Source organism: Mercenaria mercenaria, chromosome 3, assembly GCF_021730395.1.
Source record: "Mercenaria mercenaria strain notata chromosome 3, MADL_Memer_1, whole genome shotgun sequence".
In the NCBI taxonomy this organism is placed as follows: Eukaryota; Metazoa; Mollusca; class Bivalvia; order Venerida; family Veneridae; genus Mercenaria; species Mercenaria mercenaria.
In genome coordinates, this window is record NC_069363.1 from 90,463,594 (window position 1) to 90,487,079 (window position 23,486).

At 36.7% G+C, this 23,486-nt stretch overlaps 2 protein-coding genes across 3 annotated transcripts in view; one reads left to right on the forward strand and one right to left on the reverse strand.

Moving 5' to 3' along the window:
* Positions 1-1,445: 1,445 nt before the first annotated feature.
* LOC123524092 (EARP and GARP complex-interacting protein 1-like) lies at positions 1,446-20,238 on the reverse strand. 2 transcript variants are annotated; one of them, XM_045301997.2, is made up of 9 exons: positions 20,178-20,238; positions 14,147-14,230; positions 13,410-13,542; positions 12,659-12,803; positions 10,533-10,632; positions 6,664-6,800; positions 5,485-5,652; positions 4,164-4,331; positions 1,446-2,096 (listed from the first exon to the last, which is right to left on the reverse strand). In XM_045301997.2, the coding sequence occupies exons 1-9, from the start codon at positions 20,217-20,219 to the stop codon at positions 1,922-1,924; spliced, it is 1,152 nt and encodes a 383-aa protein (XP_045157932.2). In that variant the 5' UTR covers positions 20,220-20,238; the 3' UTR covers positions 1,446-1,921. The 2 variants fall into 2 exon arrangements, with proteins under 2 accessions (XP_045157932.2, XP_045157934.2); XM_045301999.2 differs by lacking the exon at positions 20,178-20,238 and adding an exon at positions 15,995-16,000.
* Positions 20,239-20,393: 155 nt separating this feature from the next.
* Positions 20,394-23,486, forward strand: part of LOC123524085 (trafficking protein particle complex subunit 12-like) — a 28,539-nt gene continuing 25,446 nt past the window's right edge. The window contains exon 1 of the mRNA XM_053539245.1: positions 20,394-20,517. The gene's annotated coding sequence lies outside the window, so the exon portion shown is untranslated. The remainder of the gene's footprint in view (positions 20,518-23,486) is intronic.

A 23,486-nucleotide genomic window follows, 5' to 3' on the forward strand; every position in this document is an offset into this window, starting at 1 on the left:
CTAGATATCATCAAGGTGAACATTCTGACCAATTTTCATGAAGATCTCATGAAATATATGGCCTCTAGAGAGGTCACAAGGTTTTTCTATTTTTAGACCTACTGACCTAGTTTTTGAAGGCACGTGACCCAGTTTCTAACTTGACCTAGATATCATCAAGATGAACATTCAGACCAACTTTCATACAGATCCCATGAAAAATATGGCCTTTAGAGAGGTCACAAGGTCTTTCTATTATTTGACCTACTGACATAGTTTTTGATGGCACGTGACCAACTTTCGAACCTGACCTAGATATCATCAAGGTGAATGTTCTGACCAACTTTCATGATGATCTTATGAAATATATGGCCTCTAGAGAGGTCACAAGGTTTTTCTATTTTTAGACCTACTGACCTAGTTTTTGATGGCACGTGACCCAGTTTCGAACTTGACCTAGATATCATCAAGGTAAACATTCCGACCAATTTTCATGAAGATCTTGTGAAATATATGGCCTCTAGAGAGGTCACAAGGTTTTTCTATTTTTAGACCTACTGACCTAGTTTTTGATGGCACGTGACCCAGTTTCGAACTTGACCTAGATATCATCAAGATGAACTTTCTGACCAACTTTCATAAAGATCCCATGAAAAATGTGACCTCTAGAGTGGTCACAAGCAAAAGTTTACAGATGGACGCACGCACGGACGGACGACGGACACCACGCGATCACAAAAGCTCACCTTGACACTTTGTGACAGGTGAGCTAACTAGTGATCACAGATAAGACACTAACACAATTTTAAAACAAATCATGGCCCTCACACTTGGGAATGTTATTGCAGATCTCTTAAGTAAAGTTTATTGTTTGTAAAACACATATGGACCCCACGATATTATAAGCTTTACAACTAAGTCGTGGTAACCCCAGAAAAAAAGGGAGTTATCTACACACCAAAGGCACTCTGAACCATAATATGTTTACTGACAGTCATAGTCACTACTGTTATCCCGTTATAATTGACATACTTCATACCCTTACCTTGCTAAATTTCTGTAATTAACTTGTCCATCTTTCAATTTGGACAGTACCACTGACTGTTAAAAGGGGTGCTTACCAAAAAAGATACACTGGTTGCAAAGGCACTATCAATCGTGTCCAGCATAATAAGGGTTAACCTGTTATCAAAATTGCGTTTACAACAGGTTGAAGCATGATTGAAAACCGTTTTAATGCTAAATGTTAATGTAACCTTGACCTTTGAGCTACTGACTCACAATGAAGTCATCTACAGACCACAAGCAATCGTAAGGTTTGACACCTATATGCCCAAGTATTTTCTTGTTACTGAACAGTACTAAGGTCACTGTGATCTTCATTTCCTACCTATTCAGCCCTTACCTCCAAAAAAATATTTAAGTGAGTATAAGCTTCCCTGTTTATACAAAATAAGATATGAACACTGTTTTTCAGCTAAATCTGTATATCTTTACATGTTTGCAGTATTTGCACTATGCAGATATATCTACCTAAATGTATTAATATACTTAAGTGTTCAACCCGGTCCCTCAAATATAAGATGCCAACAAGGTTTCCTAGACAACAGTTATGTAATACATGACCTGTTTTCAAACTTTACTATGGGCAAGATACCTTTACCATTATTTATTAGAAGAAATTCTACCTTAAAATAATTCTTCCTGTTCATAACTGTCACATGTCTCACTATAGGACAACACTAACTATAGTGATTATATCCATGCATGAAAGGTCAAGACTTGACGGCCATCTGGTAACATAGTTCTCTTAACACTATAGCCTTAACACCTATCACCATCTCTTTAATCTTTAAGGTTCTTTCTATAGTCATATATTATATATTGCAAATTGTAAGCATGTTAGAAAAAGCACTCGTTTCAAATGCTTTCAAAGTATTGGTTACAACAGGATTTTATATTTCTCAGCCCGTGGTACTCTATTTATAACCAGTCTTCCGTCATAACTGAGAGAGGCAAACACCCACGGATCTGCAGTTGACCAGTCTACTGTGTACACACTGTCTTCGTGTTCCTCGTACGTTGCTATGACACCGTCCTGGGGCGGACTGGCCTCTCTGTAAAGAATATAATAAACTTAAATTGAAATATCTCTCCTCCTTAATATATAGTGTATACAACTTTTCCGAGAAAATATCTGTTAAGTTACATGTAGTTCTGCATGTTAGGATCGAAATTTTTTCTACAATGTAGAATTTGATTAAACTCTGAATTTTCAAAACTTCGGAATATATTGAGAAAATTCAGCAAATAAAAAAGATAGGGTCCTGTACTTGATTTTTTGCTAGACTGATTTGAAAAATTTCGATCTCGGGCAATTTTTCATAATGGGAGTCTATGAGAAAAACGCAATTTTCATAACATTTCCGCGAATAGAAATATTTCTACAATGTAGATTTTTATGAAACTTCTTGAAGGCGTAAATAAACATTTGGCCTATAATATGGTGAAATAAAATGTATAGGTCCGTGTGCATATTTTTGAGATATTTGGCTATGATTAAAGAGAACCGCCTATTTCAAGCTAATTTTAAGACGTGATTTTGAATTATTTAACGCATAAGATGTTTCAATATCATATTTTAACTTTAGAAAAATAGTAACAGTGCCATTTTAATACATTTACTCACAGGTTGTCCTTAATTCATAAACTGACTTTCGTTTCCCAAAATTGAATGATCGACCAGTCCATTTTAGAAATTTAGCAGGCTAAAGGTTAAAATGAAACTTATGCAAATAAACTACGTCATAATGTGTTCATTGGACACTGGTGCTCCTACTTACTGTATGTAAGTTGTTGACAATGCAATACTAAGTAAACTTTCATATAAACTTGATGGGAATAAGTGTGACACTAACTTTAAAGCCCTTTAAGCATATTTTTTACTAAATAAAGGGTCATAACTCTTGTCTGATTGAGTGAAACCTTAAAGTGTGCATATCTTCACATGATGAAGATCACTTCTATAATATTTCATGTCCCTACAGCAACTACTGTTTGAGGTATGTGCAACATAATTTTGTTTTAAATCCCAAACGAAACTCCTGTTGCATAACTTCACATGCTGAGTAATAATCCTGTGACGTTTGATGACTTAAGGTCAAATACTTTCTGAGATATGCACAACACAAATTTGGACGGACAGACAGACAAGAATAACTCTTATGCCTTCCGTCAAAAGTAAGACAAGACAATTTAATCTATCTACTTCACAGTTTTTTATGTTGATAATTGCCCTATGTAAGGGGTGTTTTAACAGGAATAAAAGTGTGTTAACAAGGAGGTCAAGTGCTGTTATCATACCTTTTTATATATGCATATTCCATGGCAAAATGTTCAGGTATAAACAGCCCTATAATGCATAAGTAAAGCGCAGGAAAACACTTTACTGACATAATATGCATTTTAATTTAGCTTTTTATATGTTTTGTGCTAAAATAGCATTAATGCATGTCTATTTTCCGTTATGAAATCTGCAGAATCCCTAGGGATATGTTGGTGTGAAGGCACAAACAAGTATATTATCCCTACATTCTAGAATAAAACCGGTGTTATTGTCATTTTCAAGGAGTGTTTAACAGGAGAGTAAATGTGTCTTATCATACATTTTTACAATGGCACGATCTATGGACAAACACAACTATATTTTGGCCATATAACATATACATGTACTTAAACAAGTATGAAAGGAAGAGAATGCATATCAACTAAATATTCACTTAATTCAGCTTTGTACATGTTAAATGCTTGAATAGTGAAAACATTTGTTTGCCACCTGTTAAAGCATCTGCTGGATCCCTTGGTATACTTTGGTGGCCTTGTTTAATGGGCTCAGGCACCAAACAATCACTCAGGATTCTGCAGGTGTTACAACACCAAAAATATGCATTATCCCTGCAGTATAACCATTACCTTGCTAAATTTCTATAATGAACTTGTCCATCTTTCAATTTAGACAGTATCATTAACTGTTAAAAGGGGTGTTTACCAAAAAGATACTGACTGAATGGGGAACAGTGCAGATCTTGATCAGACTGCACATCCTCAGACTGTGCAGGCTGATCATGATCTACAGTGGTCGCAAAGGCAGAATTAGTCCTGTCCAGCAAGATATGGGTTAATACCTGCTTTCCCTATCATCTGCATCATCATCATCATCTTCATCATTTTCAATGAGATTTCCATATGGTTCAGACGATAATGAGACGATATTATTGAGGATAACACGACTGTCGCTGCTTGATGAGAGAACCAGCTGGTCGTGAAATCTGTTGTATCTAACTGACCATACCCTGTAATAACAAACATGTACAATGTGAATGTTTTGTTCGATTTTATCACTGTCAATATGCATGGCAACTTCAAAACATCCTGGCAGAACCACCGACCTTCTGCAAGCCAGCTTGATGACCACCAGGAGGACTCTGACACATAAAAATAAGAGAATTTGATTTGGTGGTACTAAAATTTTGTATATTTAGCCAAAATGGTAATTTTATAGGGATATATATATATTAGTGGATTCCATTTCATGAAACTGAATAAAACATGACTGGAAATTTACACTTTAATGAGGAATACATTTTTGTTGATTGACCGATCCAGGAAACCTACAAAAATTACCCCAGCTCGGATAATGATTTTACAGTATTCATAACCAATTTTCACTGGAAGACACAAAAAATTGGTAATTCCCTATTTGTAGCGATCTTTTAACCTCTGACATTATTAGCTAAAAGAAAACAAAATACAAAATAAGAAGATGAAAGTATAATCATTCAATATTTGCATAGAATTCACAGCAGGGCAGTGAGACCACATTAATTCCGAAAATAAAATTGTTATGAGATCAAGTGAAATAAAGAAATTCAAAATAAACAGGAATGGTCTTTGCCAAACCTACCATCCAGCTGTGTTGTTTATTGTATATTGATGTGTCTCGTAAATGGGACATAAAAACTGGCTTTTTTAGTACAAGAATGTGAAACGAGATACAATGTAGTATGGCCTTGAATGTACATACTGACTGTAAATTATTTTTCTGTATGTGGCCTTGGTATAAGTATTTGTTGGGTTTAATGTCATGCCAACACAATTATAGGTTATATGGCGACTTTCCATGTTTTTGATGGTAAAGAAAGGCCCTAGGTGCCACTTCAGACATTTTTGATCATGGGCAGGCACCAGGGCAGAAGAACCATTTTTCTGTATGCAATCTGGATGGCTTTCTCACATGTAAAATTTTATGCCCCCATCTGACCCCACTCTCTTTTGTTCATATGAAGATCTTTCGTTATGGCTAAATTTGTTTCTATCTTATGTTAAATAGTGTTTAACTTACTTTATCCATGAAATATTTTCTTATGGTAATAATGAAACCACTGAACATTTAAATGGAATATTTTACAAAACCTTCGAAGATATCTGTATTATTCAAAAACTTACCAGTGTGAATGATCTGAGAGGACTTTCAATGGTTCGCCAACATTTCTTATGTCCCAGAATTTAACCTTACAGTCATCACCACAGCTCACTATGTAATATTGTTTATTAGGGTTGAAATCTACATCTCTAACCAGTTGTCCATGGGCATTCTCTATCACATATGTCTGTCTGAAAAATAACAAAACAAAAGTTTGATTGCTCCATATACATCTGCTGTCTCAATGCTATTGTCATATCATTACAGAGTAATTAATTTTTAAAAGTTTTACACTATATCTGATATAACAATTTTTTTCTAACGATTTAAGTAAAGAAAGTTATAGTAACATCATCAAAACCCATAGAAGACTGGGAATATTTTGATTATAACATCTCTTTATGTAAATTGCCAGGCCATAGTTTGTGCTGTATGACCGGTCTATATTCAACACATTTACTGGGCTAGTAAGTCAAAAAAATTTTAAAGTGTGAAAATTAATTTCTGATATCATGCAATAAAGCACTTATTGAATGGCTTGCAGGTCAACAATCAAAACCCTTGATCAGCAAGTCATTCAATAAGTGTATTTAATTATATCTCATTAAAAATGCTGGTTGAAAACTAAACAGAAATGGTCCAACAAAAAGAGCCCTTGCTTTTATCTTGGTCAATACTTTTCTAATGAGGGTCAATAGATGTTTACCTTAGCTAAATAAATTTATCAACTGACCACTTAAAAGGTAAAAGTTGACAGTTTGACGTACAATGCAGATGTACTATAGACTGGTTAATAGAACATTAACCCTTACCATGCTGGGCATGATTGATTCTGCCTTTGCGACCAGTGTAGATCATGATCAGCCTGCACATCCATGCAGTCGGATCATGATCTGCACTGTTCGCCATTATGTCAGTATCTTTCTGGTAAGCACCCCTTTTGACAGTAATGGTACTGTTCAAACTGAAAGATGGACAAGTTCATTAAAGAAGATTAGCAGGTAATGGTTAATAGCTCAAACTAAAGAATGGCAATTACTTAATGGAGTCATGGTTGTAAAGATGACTACAAACAAACATAGATATGTACATGTATGTACACTCATAAAAGAAATGAAATCATTTTTGCCTACAACACAATCATTCAGATATAAATGCCTTCGGTCACTGTATCAGACTATCAATAAATCAGAGTTACATACTGCATAGTTCTTAGATCCCACCCTCGTATGAATGTATCATTTGCAGTGGCAATCTGTACACAATTATGATGTGGATCCCAGCTACTACATGTTAACTTTGGTTGACCTTTGCTCTCTAAACCTGCGGAACTTGTCATCTGAAATTACAAATGACTCAACTGAATTTGGTGAATTAAATTACCTCAGAATAAAGTCAAGTAAAAACACGCAAATTTGATGAATTGGTATCCCCCGCCGAAAGGGTTTGTGGTGAGGAATGGCAAAAAAATATATCCGGCAAAAAGTTAAGGATGTTAATAAGAAGCAAATAATTTCATTAGTCAAAATCAATTTAACAGAAAACAAATGTTTAATTAAAGAGTACATAATAAATGTATGATACTTTGATCCTGACTAAAGAATTTATTTTGAATGGGATATGCTTACTGTAATAAGCTTAGCTTTTAAAATTAAATGCAGTTAATTGAAATATGAGCTTGAAGTTTAACTGGAACGAAATATTGTCTTTGAGTGGTTTGGCACCAGGTGTTGCTGTTTAACATGTACATTTGAACTTAAAAGAACAGATGTCCTTAAGAGAACACAGGTAAGATATCTTGAACATGACTGAGGGCAAGGTTTGTGCAGTCACAAGTTAACATGTTGAAGGTTTAAACATTTAAAAAACAAGAGCCGTCACTAATGGTGACAAATGCCCCCGCATCACCTTGACCTTTGACCTGGTGACCTTGACCTTTGACCTCAAAGTCAGTAGGGGTGGTGTACTCAGTAAGTACTATCAGCACGTGAAGTGAGTTTGAAAGTCCTGGGTGAAGTGGTTCACGAGTAAAGTGCCTTCATGCAAAAAGTTAACGTTGGCCCCTGTGACCTTGACCTTTGACCTGGTGACCCCAAAGTCAGTAGGGGTCGTGTACTCCATGAGTACTATCAGCACGTGAAGTTTGAAGGTCCTAGGTGAAGTGGTTCATGAGTAAAGTGCCTTCATGCAAAAAGTTAACATTTGCCCCTGTGGCCTTGACTTTCGACCTGGTGATCCCAAAGTCAGTAAGGGTGGTGTACTCAATAAGTACTATCAGCATGTGAAGTTTGAAGGTCCTGGGTGCAGTGGTTTGCGAGTAAAGTGCCTTCATGCAAAAAGTTAATGTTGGCCCCTGTGACCTTGACCTTTGACCTGGTGACCCCAAAGTCAGTAGGGGTGGTGTACTCAAGTACTATCAGCATGTGAAGTTTGAAGGTCCTGGGTGCAGTGGTTCGCGAGTAAAGTGCCTTCATGCAAAAAGTTAACGTTAGCCCCTGTGACCTTCACCTTTGACCCGGTGACCCCAAAGTAAGTAGGGGTGGTGTACTCAATAAGTACTATCAGCATGTGAAGTTTGAAGGTCCTGGGTGCAGTCGTTCGCGAGTAAAGTGCCTTCATGCAAAAAGTTAACGTTGTGACGAACGAACTAACGGACGGACAGTTGAAAACTAATATGCCTCCCTTTGGGGGCATAAAAAAAAAATGGGAATGGAAATATATATATGTATATATATTTATCTTTTAAGGGGGTGGGGGTGCGGGGGAATGGGAGAGGAAACAAAATTCCACATGTTGATTATAAATATTGATGGAAAACTAACAAGAGCACCGCCTTGCGGGTGCTGACGCTCATCTGATTTTTTTTGTGTAATAGAAATATTGTCCTACCCATGATTTTCTAAGTCTAAAAAGGGCCATCATTCTTGCAAAAAGCAGGATAGAGTTATGTTTCTTGATGTACAGCGTCCACTTATGATGGTGAAAAACTGTTGCAAGTTTTAAAGCAATAGCTTTGATAGTTTATGAGAAAAGTTGACTTAAACATAATACTCAACCAAGAAAATGATTTTCTAAGTCCAAAAGGGGCAATAATTATTGCAAAAATCAGGATGGAGTTACGCTGCTTGCTGTACAGGGTCAGCTTATGATGGTGAAAAAGTGTTGCAAGTTTCAAAGCAATAGCTTTGATAGTTTAAGAGAAAAAGTTGACCTAAACATAAAACTTAACCAAGAAATCTGATTTTCTAAGTCCAAAAGGGGCCATAAATCTTGCAAAAAGCAGGATGGAGTTATGTTTCTTGCTGTACAGGGTCAACTTATGATGGTGAACAAGTGTTGCAAGTTTTAAAGCAATAGCTTTGATAGTTTAGGATAAAAGCTGACCTAAATAAAACTTACCAAGAAAACTGACTTTCTAAGTCCAAAAGGGGCAATAAATCTTGCAAAAAGCAAGATGGAGTTATGTTTCTTGCTGTACAGGGTCCCCTTATGATGGTGAACAAGTATTCCAAGTTTCAAAGCATTAGCTTTGACAGTTTGGGAGAAAAGTTGACCTAAACATAAAACTTAACCAAGAAATCTGATATTTTCTAAGTACAAAAGGGGCCATAAATCTTGCAAAAAGCAAGAGGGAGTTATGTTTCTTGCTATACAGGGTCAGCTTATGATGGTGAACAAGTATTCCAAGTTTCAAAGCAATAGCTTTGATAGTTTAGGAGAAAAGCTGACCTAAACATAAAACTTAACCAGGCAACGCCGACGCAGACGCCGACGCCGACGCCGACAACCGCTCAAGTGATGACAATAACTCATCATTTTTTTTCAAAAAATCAGATGAGCTAAAAATGAAAAAAAAAAAGGGTAAAAGGGTGAAGTTTAGTGGGTGGGGAGGGGGGCAGAGGATGCATGATCAGTGGTGGGCATGACTGGGTGGAGGAGTGAGGTGGGGGAATGGTACACTTGTATGTTGATAAATAATCATGGAAGGTTTAAAAAAAAATTCAAAATAAGAAATGAAAAAAAAGAATTTTTTTTGGGGGGGGGGGGGGGGGGGGGGGGGAGGGGGAGGGGGGTGTGCCCAGGCAAGTGGGCGACACAGGTGTGGAGTGCGCAACTTCACATGTTTATAAAAATGTTCACAGAAAAGAATGAAAGAAATTTAATGAAATTCTGCCAAATGGTAAGTTTGTTATGTACAAATATGTGGATTTTTAGACAATTAAAGGGCAATAACTCTGGTTACAAAAGAAATCCATACGAAATTGTGTGTACACAACCACATTATGGTGATCTAAATTCTATTAAAGTTTCATAGTTCAAGGTCAAATATATCAAAAGTTATGATGCAGAAATTGCAATATCTACAGTACCCTATATAGATAACACTAGAAACTTCTAAGGGCCATAACTCTGGTGTTACTTGGGAAATCTGACTGAAACTTGACGGGCCGCAAGAACTCATAGTGGTGAACACATATATGAAGTTTTAAATAAATATTCCCAACCATTTCCTAGATATGGCTCCGGATGGACGGAAAGATGGACGGAAGGACGGACAACGCCAAAACTATATCCCTCCGACTTTCGTCGGGGGATAATAATGTATCCAAGAAACACAGCTGATTATTAACTCTATTTAAACTAATAACAAAGTTCAAATACTGAGCTTTATTAGTCATCCTGGAGTGATTATATTAAACAACACCAGACAGTGACCAGTTAAGCCTTCCATATCAACATACTACTATACATATACATGTGCAGAGCAGACCTGGGCATGTAAATTTACAGCTGATTACGTTTCCTGTTTACAATTACCCAATGCCTGCTGGGGAGTCTGTCAAGTGACAACAACCGACCATTAATCTAAACATTGCAAATTCAATGACTAACCATGATGAATAATCTTGACAGATGATGATACTTCTAAAGTAACTCACCCTCCACCTCAGATTCATGTGGGAAAGTTGTCATTTACTGCTAGGAAACGAAACAATACAAAGAAAGTAATTTTACACAGTGGAAATATGTTTAAGAACAGATGTATACTCATACTAAACAAACAATTTACCTGTGCAGAATTTCCAGATGTATCTATATCCCATACTACTATATGGTTATCTGCTAGACCTACTACATTTGAATTATCACCAGTGGGATGCCACATTACACTGAAATATAAGTTTACATGTCATGAAGATGAGTATAAGTGAATATAATTAAATAAGACAGCCTTCACTCAATTTTTTGGCCCTGCCCACTGCTGGTCTTATTTTTCATACAGAAAAACATTCACTGCTGGAAGCTGCAGGGAGATGAACAAAATGTTTAAGTTATCCAAGGTTTTGTGTGATCCAACAATAATATACATAATGATAAAGCCCAGGGGTCGACATAAATTACTTTGCTTGTTTGTTTTGGGTTTAACGCTGTTTTTCAACAGTCTTTCACTTATGTAACAGCAGGCAGTTAACCTAACTAGTGTTCCTGGATTCTGTACCAGCACAAACCTGTTCTCCGCAAGTAACTGCCAACTTTCCCACATGGATCAGAGGTGGAGGATGAATGATTTCAGACACAATGTCTTTTATAAAATCTTCACAGAGAACATATGCCCCACTCGGGGATCAAACTCACGACCCCGCGATCCGTAGATCTGCGCTCTCCCTACTGAGCTAAGTGGGCGGGTTAACATAAGTTACTTCAGTTAGCCCAGGTGCTCAAGTAACTGATGCTGGAGTGAGCAGTGTTTCATTGTAAATAAATCAAACAAACTTTAATTATTTAAATACTGGGTCAACTAGTGAACATTTCCATGAAATCAAATCAAATTCTAAGAAGAGAATTTTCAAAGTTTTTTTTTACATTATCAGTATAGGAAAAACTGACTATTTCCCTGACAGCTGTGCTTTTGACAGACCAGGAAGCTTTTTGGTATCATGGTCACTTCCTGATCTTTCCTGCAAAATCATATCAAGTTCTGGTCATCCCTTTTTGGGGTTGACAATTCTTGTTTTGTATGTATCCTAACAATGAGAACTGGCCAATTCCTTTCACAACTCTAGTAACCTTTAGCTATTTTGGTTCATCATGGTCAGTTTTTGGTCATTTTTATGAAATGATCAAACCAAATTCTTATTGCTTTCTAAGAAGATTTTTTATCTGTATCAGGAAAACTATCCCTGTCAACTCTCAATCATGTTTTGACGGATTACGTACGTACATAATATGTAACTTTTAAATATTTTATTAGATGGTAACCTTGTGATCATTTTTATGAATTCATACCAAATTCTGAGTATGTATTTTTTAGAATGTGAATTTTAAGGTTAGGAACACTGCTTGGAAGTCTAAAAGGTGTTTGCTGTCTAGTAGTTGTACCTCAAGGGTCGTTAATATACCAAACAACAATAATTAATGAGAAAGGAAATATATGTTTTTGAAGAGAGGTATTTCTTATTTACAGGTGTCATTAAGAGAGGATATTTATAATCTCTTTTTCATTCAAATGAAAACTATGACGCTTATTTTGTATGAACCGTAAAAGTTAAGGCCCAAAAGTTACAATAATGCACTTTGTGAGAATGTGCCACATGCAGTCAGGGAGAATGTTCCTTTAATAGATGATGTCGCACAGAACGACCTGGAAGCTGATTCAATCATTAAATACAACAAACTATGTGCAATTTATGCAAAATGGAAACAAAATATAATGTAAATATAAGAAATGAAATTTTGTTTTTTAGAGTTCATGCAAAATAAATGACAGAATATGATTGGCAAATTTACTACGAATCCCTAGCAAAATTCATGGACCTGCCAACCTATTCTGCTGTTCAATTCATATGAAGGCAAGAAAATAAAATTCATTTTTCAATCTTACTGAATTCTTTTCTGATGTAACAGAATTTAGCCATGTTAAGCTGCTTACATTCTTACATTTCTTTATTTTTGGTTTGACATCACACTGACACAATTATAGCATATACATGGTTACATTAAAGCTTCTGACGGCGGAGAGAAAAATCAGGTGCCACTTCTGGCATTCCGTCATCATGGGCGGCACCTGGATAGATCCACTGACCTTTCTTAAGCCTGATTGAAGGCATCCTCATTTGGTGAAATTTCTCACCCACAGCAAGGTGTAGGACCCTAAGCACTGACAGGCAAGTGATTTGAATAGTTAGTTATATTTACCTTTTCATATCACCGTAATCTGTAGCATCAAGATGACAGACCAAGCTCAATGACTGATGTGACGATTGATCTTCTGACTGAACGTCATCAAAATCTCCCGGCAATCTCCACAGTGCAGCCCTCATCTCAGCTTTACTCTCTGATGCTGCAGCAGTTATAATTCATACTTTATATTTTTCTGCATTGTTTTTTTTTATAAATATAATGCACTGGTAATTCACTATGCGAAATGTACATCTAGTACCAATCAGTTAAAAAGACTTATGTCAATGCTGATGTGGTCACAGAAGTAAGAATAACATAATTGAGTCGTGCCATGAGAAAACCAACATAGTGGGTTTGTGACCAGCATGGATCCAGACCAGCCTGCGCATCTGCGCAGTCTGGTCACGATCCATGCTGTTCACTTTTAAAGCCTACTGGAATTGGAGAAACTATTAGCGAACAGCATGGATCCTGACCAGACTGCGTGGATGCGTAGGCTGGTTTGGATCCATGCTGGTCGCAAACCCACTATGTTGGTTTTCTCATGGCGCGGCTCAATTATAAAGACATGCAGGTAAAAATCTGTCTAAGGGCAAATGAGACCACACCTACTGTGATGTACTTGTTAGTACACAAAACCAGTCAAATAAAATCAAGTAGATTTGGCACTGGAGGGTAATTGAAGAGAAATCACAGTCTCAGCTTTGAGATGCAAGCCTGTGAAATACAAATCAAATTGTCTTCAGAACTAAATATTTTTACTTACTTTTGTTATAACAAGTTGTAAGAAGACTTTTATCCACTGTTGAAGCACTGATGTGCCACATTTCTCCCTCTCTGTGCATAAACACATTCTTGTTGATTACATTATTTTCATCATCAAAGTCTATGTGGTGTACCTGAAATACATGATTTATGTTCACTATTAATAGTGTTAACCCTTACCCTGCTAAATTTCTAACATGAACTTGTCCATCTTTAAATTTGGATAGTACCATTAACTGTTAAAAGGGGTGTTTTCCAAAATGATACTAACTGAATGGCGAGCACAGATCATGATCAGAGTGCTTCAAGTAACTGAGATACCAGTTTACATACAAAAACTTAATCAAAATATTTTCGGTCGAAAAAGTGGCATAACTTTGTAGTAAAAATAGTTGTGAATCTGTGCAACTGTGCAGAATAGGTCAATGGTCATAACCGTTAACAAGTGTGTGAAGTTTCAATCCATTCCCATTAGTGGTTACTGAGAAACAAGCTTACATAAAAAAACGTAAACCAGATCGGGATGCCGACAAAAGGGTGAGTTCAACAGCTACATGTATATATATTCTTTGAAAAGTCTAGGTAAAAATCAAATGACCTAAAAAGAAGCACTACTTTGTTCATCCTCACATAAAAATTACAGGAAATGTCACTCTCCTCTTACAATACGATCTTTATCAGAATTTTATTTCTCAGAGCCACTCAAAACACACAAAAGACATTTAAATTGCTACAAACCTGGTTTTCCTGTCTGAGAGATTGTGTGCCAACAATGAAACGAATCTGATCAGTTTCTCCTGCCTGTGCCGCCAATGCACGAGCCTAAAACAGAAATAACATCTTTCCTGTTGTCATGGCAAATTAGTGATGTTACAGTATATTGATTTTAAAATCCAGTATACATCTTGAACATCAAACATACCCTTCTGGCTTGGTAACTACAAAATACATATGCAGTGCTTAACAATCAAAAGATAAAATACAAACAAACTAAGTTTAAATTACTAGAGGATATGCATAATTCAAGCAAACGAAAATGAGTTTGTGGCAGAGAGAATTAATTCAGGAACGTCTCAGACTGGCTATGTATAAAATGATAGTACACATTCCTGGACATTCTTATACTTATGCTGCATTGCAAATAAAGTTCTGACATGTGTGAAATCAACCTCCAAACTGATCAATGTTAAAAACTAATATTAATATCAGGGAAAACTTGAAACACAGCTGTCAAGCTTTTCCCTGATCATGTAGATATGTTAGTGAATCACACATAGAGTGTATTAAACTAAACCGAAAAAATATCACCTGAAGTCTATGAGGCCTTGCTAGCAAACAGCCATTTCCATGATTACAAATTTGGCTAAAGTTGTGTAAACTGCCAACAAACCTACCCTGCTCGTTTGTACATTTGTTGGTAATGATTTGGAGCATGATGCTTCTTTGATCTATTCTAGTTTATCAATTTTTGTGCACATTCAGTTATCTTATTACGCTTTGTTGCGAAAGAAAGACTCAACACGGTCAATTATTCATCAATAAATTAATTATCACGCTTCTTTTGATGGTAAGAAACATGTGTTTTATTTCTTAAGAATATTTCACATTTAACTAATGTTGTTTTAGATGCTAACATGTATTTTAAATGTAGTTTTAAAGGTACAAATTGTAAGCTCGCCGATGTTTGTTTTTACCGAAGGCAGAAGGGATAAAAACAAGAGCTGTCACAGGAGACAGCGCGCTCGACTATTTCGATGCTGGATAGTGAAACTGGGCACATCTGAGGAAACATGAGCTGTCACTGGAGTGTTTAATGACTCCAATTGTGGATGAAGATATTGCACAATAGCCTGAGACTATGTCAAAAATATCAACTTAAAGTAATAAGAGAGGTAAAGATAAAATGTATCAAAACACTATATAAGTATATATCCTAAGCAAAAAGGGGCATAATTCATTAAATATTGGTGCCAGCGTTATGCAGCTTGTGTCATATAGTGTGGGTGATGATGTTGAACAACTATTTTAAGTTTGAATCAAATCCATTCAGTAATAACAGAGACAGAGTGAAAGTGCATCAAAACTTTAACCTAAAATTCTAAGTAAAAAGGGGGAATAATTAATGAAAAATTGGTGCCAGAGTTATGCACCTTGCGTCATATGGTGTGGGTGATGATGTTGAACAACTATTTTAAGTTTGAATCAAATCCATTCAGTAATAACAGAGACAGAGTGAAAGTGCATCAAAACTTTAACCTAAAATTCTAAGTAAAAAGGGGGAATAATTAATGAAAAATTGGTGCCAGAGTTATGCACCTTGCGTCATATGGTGTGAGTGATGATGTTGAACAACTATTTTAAGTTTGAATCAAATCCATTCAGTAATAACAGAGACAGAGTGAAAGTGCATCAAAACTTTAACCTAAAATTCTAAGTAAAAAGGGGAAATAATTCATGAAAAATTGGTCCCAGAGTTATGCACCTTGTGTCATATGATAAGGGTAATGATGTTGAACAATTGTTTAAGTTTGAATCAGATCCATTCAGTAACAACAGAGATAGAGTGAAAGTGCATAAAACTTTAACCTGAAATTCTAAGTAAAAAGGGGAATAATTCATGAAAAATTGTGCCAGAGTTATGCATCTTGTGTCATATGATGTGGGTGATGATGCTGAACAAATATTTCAAGTTTGAATCAAATCCATTCAGTAATAACAGAGGTAAAACAAGAGCTCGTCGAACACGAAATGCCCCCCTTGATGCATTTAGTAATTGCACAAGGAACAGAAATTATATGCTTACTGTAAACAAAAGTACTATCATTCTGGTTTAATCTGACCTTGACCTTTAACCTATTAACCTAACAAGAGATTACAGATTGATCTTGGCGCCATCCACTGAGCCATTTTTGAATGTTCCAAATTTCAAGACTAGCTCAAGGTCAAAATCAAAGTCAAATTTCATTTAGGTACAAAACAATGTGTATGTGGTCCAAATTTGAAAGCGGTAGCTTGAGAAATGTGAAAGCAGGTCACTAGATCAATTTCAAGGTAAAGTGCATTTCGGTAAACAGAAGTATGCATGTGCTTCAAATTTGGAGGCTGTAGCTTGAGAAATGTGAAATTAGGTAATAGATAAAAATCAATGTAAAATTTCAATTCAGAACACAAAAATATGCATGCAGTCCAAATTTGAAGCCTGTACCTTCAAAAATGTGGAAGTAGGTCACTAGGTCAATCTTAAGATCAAAGTTCATTTCGGTACACAAAACTATGCATGTGGTTCAAATTTGAAGGCTGTAGCTTGAGAAATGTGGAAGTAGGTCACTAGGTCAAAATCAAGGTCAAATTTTATTTCGGAACACAAAACTATGCAAGTGGTCAAAATTTGAAGCCTGTACCTTCAGAAATGTGAAAGTGGGTCACTAGGTCAATCTCAAGATCAAAGTTCATTTCAGTACACAAAAGTACGCTTGTGGTTCAAATCTGAAGGCTGCAGCTTGAGAAATGTGAAACTAGGTCACTAGGTCAAAATCAAGGTCAAATTTTATTTTGGAACAAAAAACTATGCATGTGGTCCAAATTTGAAACCTGTACCTTCAAAAATGTGAAAGTAGGTCACTTGGTCAATAACAAGGTCAAAGTTTTTTTCAGTACACAAACCTATGCATGTGGTCCAAATTTGAAGGCTGTAGGTACAGAAATGTGAAAGTAGGTCACTAGGTCAAGATGAAGGTCAACTCATGTCAAGGTTCATCTTGCTACTCAAAACTATACATGTGGTCCAAATTTGAATGATGTAAGTTATGGACATGAAGATTATTAGTTTTTCCCTATATAAGTCTATATGAACCATTTGACCTCTGAGGCAGGGCCATATTTGACCCGAGAGGGATAACTTGAACAAACTTGGTAGAGAACTACTAAATGATGCTACATTACAAAATACCAAAGCCATAGACTTTGTGGTTTGGACAAGAAGATTTTCAAAGTTTTTCCCTATATAAGTATATGTAAACCATGTGACCCCCAGGGCGGAGCCATATTTGACCCTAGGGGAATAATTTGAATAATCTTAGTAGAGGATCACTAGATGATGTCATATACAAAATATCTAAGCCCTAGGCCCTGTGGTTTTGGACAAGAGGTTTTTCAATTTTTTTTCCTATATAAGTCTATATAAACCATGTGACCCTAGGGGTGGGGCCATATTTGACCCCAGGGAAATAATCTGAACAATCTTGGTAGAGGACCACTAGATTTTGCTACATACCAAATATCAAAGCCCTAGGCCCTATGGTTTTGGACAAGAAGATCAGAAACCATTTAACTGTTCCTGGCCAATGTGACCTTGACCTTTGACCTAATGACGACCTCAAAATCAATAGGGGTCATCTGCTGGTCATGGCCAACCTAACTATCAATTTTCCTGACACTAAGCCCAAGCGTTCTTGAGAATACGCCTGGAAACCATTTTACTGTTCCTGGTCACTGTGACCTTGACCTTTGACATACTGACCTCAAAATCAATAGGGGTCACCTGCTGGTCATGACCAACCTCCCTATCAACTTTCGTGACCCTAGGCCTAAGCGTTCTTGAGTTATCATCCGGAAACTGTTCTACTGTTCAGGGTCACTGTGACCTTGACCTTTGACACACTGACCTCAAAATCAATAGGGGTCATCTGCTGGTCATGACCAACCTCCCTATCAACTTTTGTGACCCTAGGCCCAAGCGTTCTTGAGTTATCATCTGGAAACTGTTTTACTGTTCAGGGTCACTGTGACCTTGACCTTTAACATACTGACCTCAAAATCAATAGGGGTCATCTGCTGGTCATTACCAACCTCCCTATCAACTTTCATGATCCTAGGCCCAAGTGTTCTTGAGTTATCATCCGGAAACCGTTTTACTGTTCAGGGTCATTGTGACCTTGACCTTTAACATACTGACCTCAAAATCAATAGGGGTCATCTGCTGGTCATTACCAACCTCCCTATCAACTTTCATGATCCTAGGCCCAAGTGTTCTTGAGTTATCATCCGGAAACCGTTTTACTATTCAGGGTCACTGTGACCTTGACCTTTGACATACAGACCTCAAAATCAATAGGGGTCATCTGCAGGTGATGACCAACCTCCCTATCAACTTTCATGATCCTAGGCCCAAGCGTTCTTGAGTTATCATCCGGAAACGGATAGGTCTACATTCCGACCGACCGACCGACCGACCGACAGACCGACCGACCGACCGACCTACCGACCGACATCTGCAAAACAATATACCCCTCCTTTTTCAAAGGGGGGCATAATGAAAGTGCACCAAAACTTTAACCTGAAATTCTAAGTAAAAAGGGGGAATAATTCATGAAAAAATCGTGCCAGAGTTATGCACCTTGTGTCATATGATGTGGGTGATGATGTTGAACAACTATTTTAAGTTTGAATCAAATCCATTCAGTAATAACAGAGATAGAGTGAAAGTGCATCAAAACTTTAACCTGAAAATCTAAGTGAAAAGGGGGGATAATTCATGAAATACTGGTGCCAGAGTTATGGCCCTTATGTCAGATGATGTGGATGATGATGAGGAATAAGTATTTCAAGTTTCAATCAAATCCATCAAGTAATTACAGAGATAAGTTGAAAAAAGAGAAAGTGCACCAAAACTTTAACCAAGGTGGGGACGCAGAAAGACGCCGACGCAGACGCCGACCCCGGGGCGATTAGGATAGCTCTCCTTATACTTCGTATAGTCGAGCTAAAAAATTGTGTCGTGAAAAACTTTCTATCAGATTGTTTTATAATATAAATGGTGTATTTTTAATGTTATTGGTTTCTTCTACACGGGGATGGAATTGAATCTGTGATTGGACGTCGGAGAATACAACAGTGGTTGTTTGAAAATTGGATAACGTGCCGGCCGTATTGCCAGTATAATACTTTAATAAGTGTCTGCTGATTTGATCACACGAGTGATAATTCAAATCAGTAAACGCTTCAATAAGATAATGCTGGTTAATTCGGTGACACATGACTATGCAAGATTATCTCCAGTTGCCATTCTGTGTATTTTATACTTCTTTGTTTCAAATGATTAATCAATGGCTTTTTTTGCTTAAAAACTTTGCAACCAGATTACATTCTAAGCAAACTGTGAAAATGTAAACTTGTGCATGTAAAAATAGGAAGTGTCTATCGGTATAATGGTTGTGCCGATTATTTTTCTTAAACCGCCCAAAATTGCGACTGTTGTGCAGACAGCCTCGGCCATAAAAATAATATTAGATCTGTTGGTGGCAGCTGTATTTCTAGCAATTAATTGTATTCTGGACAGAGTTAATTCCACATCCTTGTTTTTTACTGATCGCCTACATGATGTCTAGAATGCTTGCTAATCATCTGGTACATCTGGTACAGATGATTAGCAAGCCCGTTACATAATTTTGCAGGTGGGATTCAATATTCAGCATTAGAACTTGGAATACTGAGGGCCTTGAATGCATAACAATGCTCCAAAGTAGGTTCTAGATATTCGTTTTGAAGAAAATAATAAAATTCTTAGTTTCTAGTATGTCTGGCAACTGAAAGTTATGCAAAAAGTTCTTCCTGCCAACATTACTTTGTCGCGAATTCATATTACTTTTTCAAATAAACGCGATATTCCACATAATTAGCTGCAAATTATGAAGTAGAAAGATTGATTATCATAAACATTCATTTTTTCTTTGACTTGAACATTAAAAGGCGTGTAATTATGACAAAAAACCTGAAATTCTAATCCGTAAATTACTGGAGCTTCGTCTTCCATCCTCGTTTACTTTTGGTAGGTCGTAAAAATTAGTTTGCAATTTTGTGGAAAGATCATCCAGAGTTTTTGCTTTGTTTAAGAACAAAACCATTTGCCTTATTTTTATCTAACAAAATTTAATTAAATATGTTCAAAATATGCCATAAGTTCAGAACACTGATTTTTCGCAACAACCGCAAACGCTTTTAAAAGTTACCTCCCCTTTTCTTTTTGACAGATTAAATGTGAATCGATTGCACATTTCAGAAATTGACTTTGGTTCATCTTAGAAGCATTGTCAAAATTTCTTTTGTAACAGGTAAATATTGCATAATATTCTTCCAGATCAGGGACCAGGTAAAAGTCTCATACTATGACGCAAGCCAGGGGTTTTTTTTCGGCCGTTTTTATAGCCATAATACCCCTGACTAAAGTACATATCCTATTACGCTACGCATAGGATCTGACAACGAGCTATTGATAGCCTCGTTCTGACGACCCTTCCGCTAGCCAATCAAGAGCTAACTTACAACATTCTGCAAGCTTTAAAAAGCCTTGGTTTTTGATATCTAAAATTTTTATGTCGCAAGATGTCAGATAGCTTATATATGTTAGCTCAGTCGGTAGGGCACTTGCTTTGTAAGCGAGAGGTCCCGGGTTCGAGCCCTGGATTGACTACAAATTTTTCTTACTCTTTGACATCCGAACAAGTTGTCTGATTGGTTCAAATAAAAATACATTTGTGAAAATATAAATAGCAATACTGGAAATCCAAAATATACAGAAGACGTATCTGAATGGGTCGTTTTCAGATCTTCGTTTAGAAGATCAAGTACTTTAGTCAGATTGAGCCATAATAAATTTATTCGGCCACAGGCACGGGTACAGTGTATATTTTTTTGTTTAATATAAAAAATCCCATTGTTTCACACAATTAACCTTTTATACGTTAGTCAAATGAAAAAAAAATCGATGACATTGAAAGCCTTCCATAAGTAGTAAACTGACCCCATAAATTGCTTTGAAAAACACAGTATACAAGTCTCTACGAGCGAAATATTTCAGTTATCCCCGGTGATTAGCAGACGTGTTCCAGGTTTTTATCACTTCGTTTGGCAGCTGAAATCGCCGGGGATATTTGAAATATTTCGCTCCTAGAGACTTGTACTGTGTATTTCGTGAGAACTGATGATGTCGGTCCAAGTTCATAGCACATGGTTATTTTTTAATATCAAGATCAACATTTTGTATATATATCATATGTAATATATGAATTTAACTGAAGTACAAATTTAAGCATTTTTAACAAAATTAATGAAAAACATACCTTAGAAGGTTAAAATTTGCAAAAAGGTCAGTAAATAATGATACTATAACACCTATTTGTTTTCAAAATGAAGAGTGCCTTGATCAGGTCACAACTGCAATGTTGGGCAAAATATAACAGACAGTGGTACCCATTTTAAACTCCGTCATGGCGAAAGAGTGTCATGACTTTTCTGACATTTGGTCAGACGACCCAGGATAACCCATCTGACCGAATGGAAACTCATCTGACCGAAAACATGTCATAAAGAAATGTCTTGCCAGAAGTAATGAAAAATGAACAGGAGCGCAAGAAAACTGTGTTGTAAAAACCGGCCCACTCCGTACCATAACGGACAAACGGTCTGATGCCCTGACCCTCCTCTTCTGACCTAGACATTTGTTGCTGGACAGGTCTGACTGTTTGACGGAATTTTGCCATGACTGGAAGCTTGTGCGTATAACTTGTTTTCAAATTGTGTTGCATGATTTACTTTATTTGAGATCAAAAGAAAAATGAATTAAAGATATTTTAAAGGAGAAGTTGAGTTGGTGGCATTTCATTTGATAGAATTATAGCGTTAGGGATTTCTGGGATGATTTCTGGTTAGGATTCAATACAGGGTTTGTTTCAGCCCAGAGATCCGTAACCGCATATAAACAGCTTTGCCTAGACAAGGTCTGAAATACTACAACTTATTTCTTGTTTATGCCACAGACTAATTCTAATGTGCCTACCTGACAGGAAAACCCAATCATATACAGTAATGATGGTTATTTCTGCTTGAATTGTTCTTGCCGATATTTTCAGTAAGCATGGAACATGGAAATCCATTTCCGGTAAATAACTTGAGAACCATTTGACCTAGAACCTTCAAACTTCATACGGTGATAGGACTTAGAGAGTTGATGACCCCCTTTTTTTTTGGGGTCACTCCATGAAAGGTCAAGGTCACAGGGGGCTGAACATCAAAAACGCTTTTCAATCAGTAACTTGAGAACCACTTGACCCAGAATGTTGAAACTTAATAGGATGATTGGACATGCAAAGTAGATGACTCCTACTGATTTTGGGGTCACTCAATCAAAGGTCAAGGTCACAGGGGCTTAACATAGAAAACGGTTTCCAATTCATAACTTGAGAACTGTTAGGCCTAGAATGTTGAAACTTAGTGGGATGATTGGACATGCCAAGTAGATAATCCCTATTGTAGCCAACCGTCAGTGTCTCTTTGTATTCCGCTCCTGTCCCCTGTTGACTTCTTGCTTATATGACTATGCATTGGGGGAGACATGCGCTTTTCTATAAAAGCATCTTGTAGTTTACTATCAAAGTGTACGCCAGGAGAAACAATCCCCATAACTCTAATATGAATTTTGTGTCTGCTAGCAGTGGCTTAAGAGGAATTCTATTATAGTAAAAATGAATGTAGTTTATGATCCCGATGAACTAGCAAATATAACAGTTCACTGAGTTTAAGTATTGGGAGACTTTTAACAGCGGCCACATGGCACTTTAAAACTGCAGTTGTGATAGTTTATAAAATCAATCTTATTAAGGTCTGATTTTGAAAATACAAATATTGAATTTAGTCAGAACATATATTTACTAGACTAAATTAAATTAGTGCTGTAGGTTAAAAGTATTTATTGTTGCCTAAGCATGTACAAATAATTCTGCATATTTCTTTTTGTTGCATTGTTGTTAAAATTTTATTAATTTAGGTTAGAACAGTCTGTCAGATGCATTGGAGAAGGCCGTCCGCTTAGCTCAATAGGGAGAGTGCAGGTCTTCGGATCGCGGAGTAATGAGTTCGATCTCAGGGCAGCGCGTATGTTCTCTGTGACAATTTGATAAAAAACATTGTGTCTGAAATCATTTATCCTTCCACCTCTGATTCATGTGGGGAAGTTGGCAGTTACTTGCGGAGAACAGGTTTGTACTGGTACAGAATCAAGGAACACTGGTTAGGTTAACTGCCC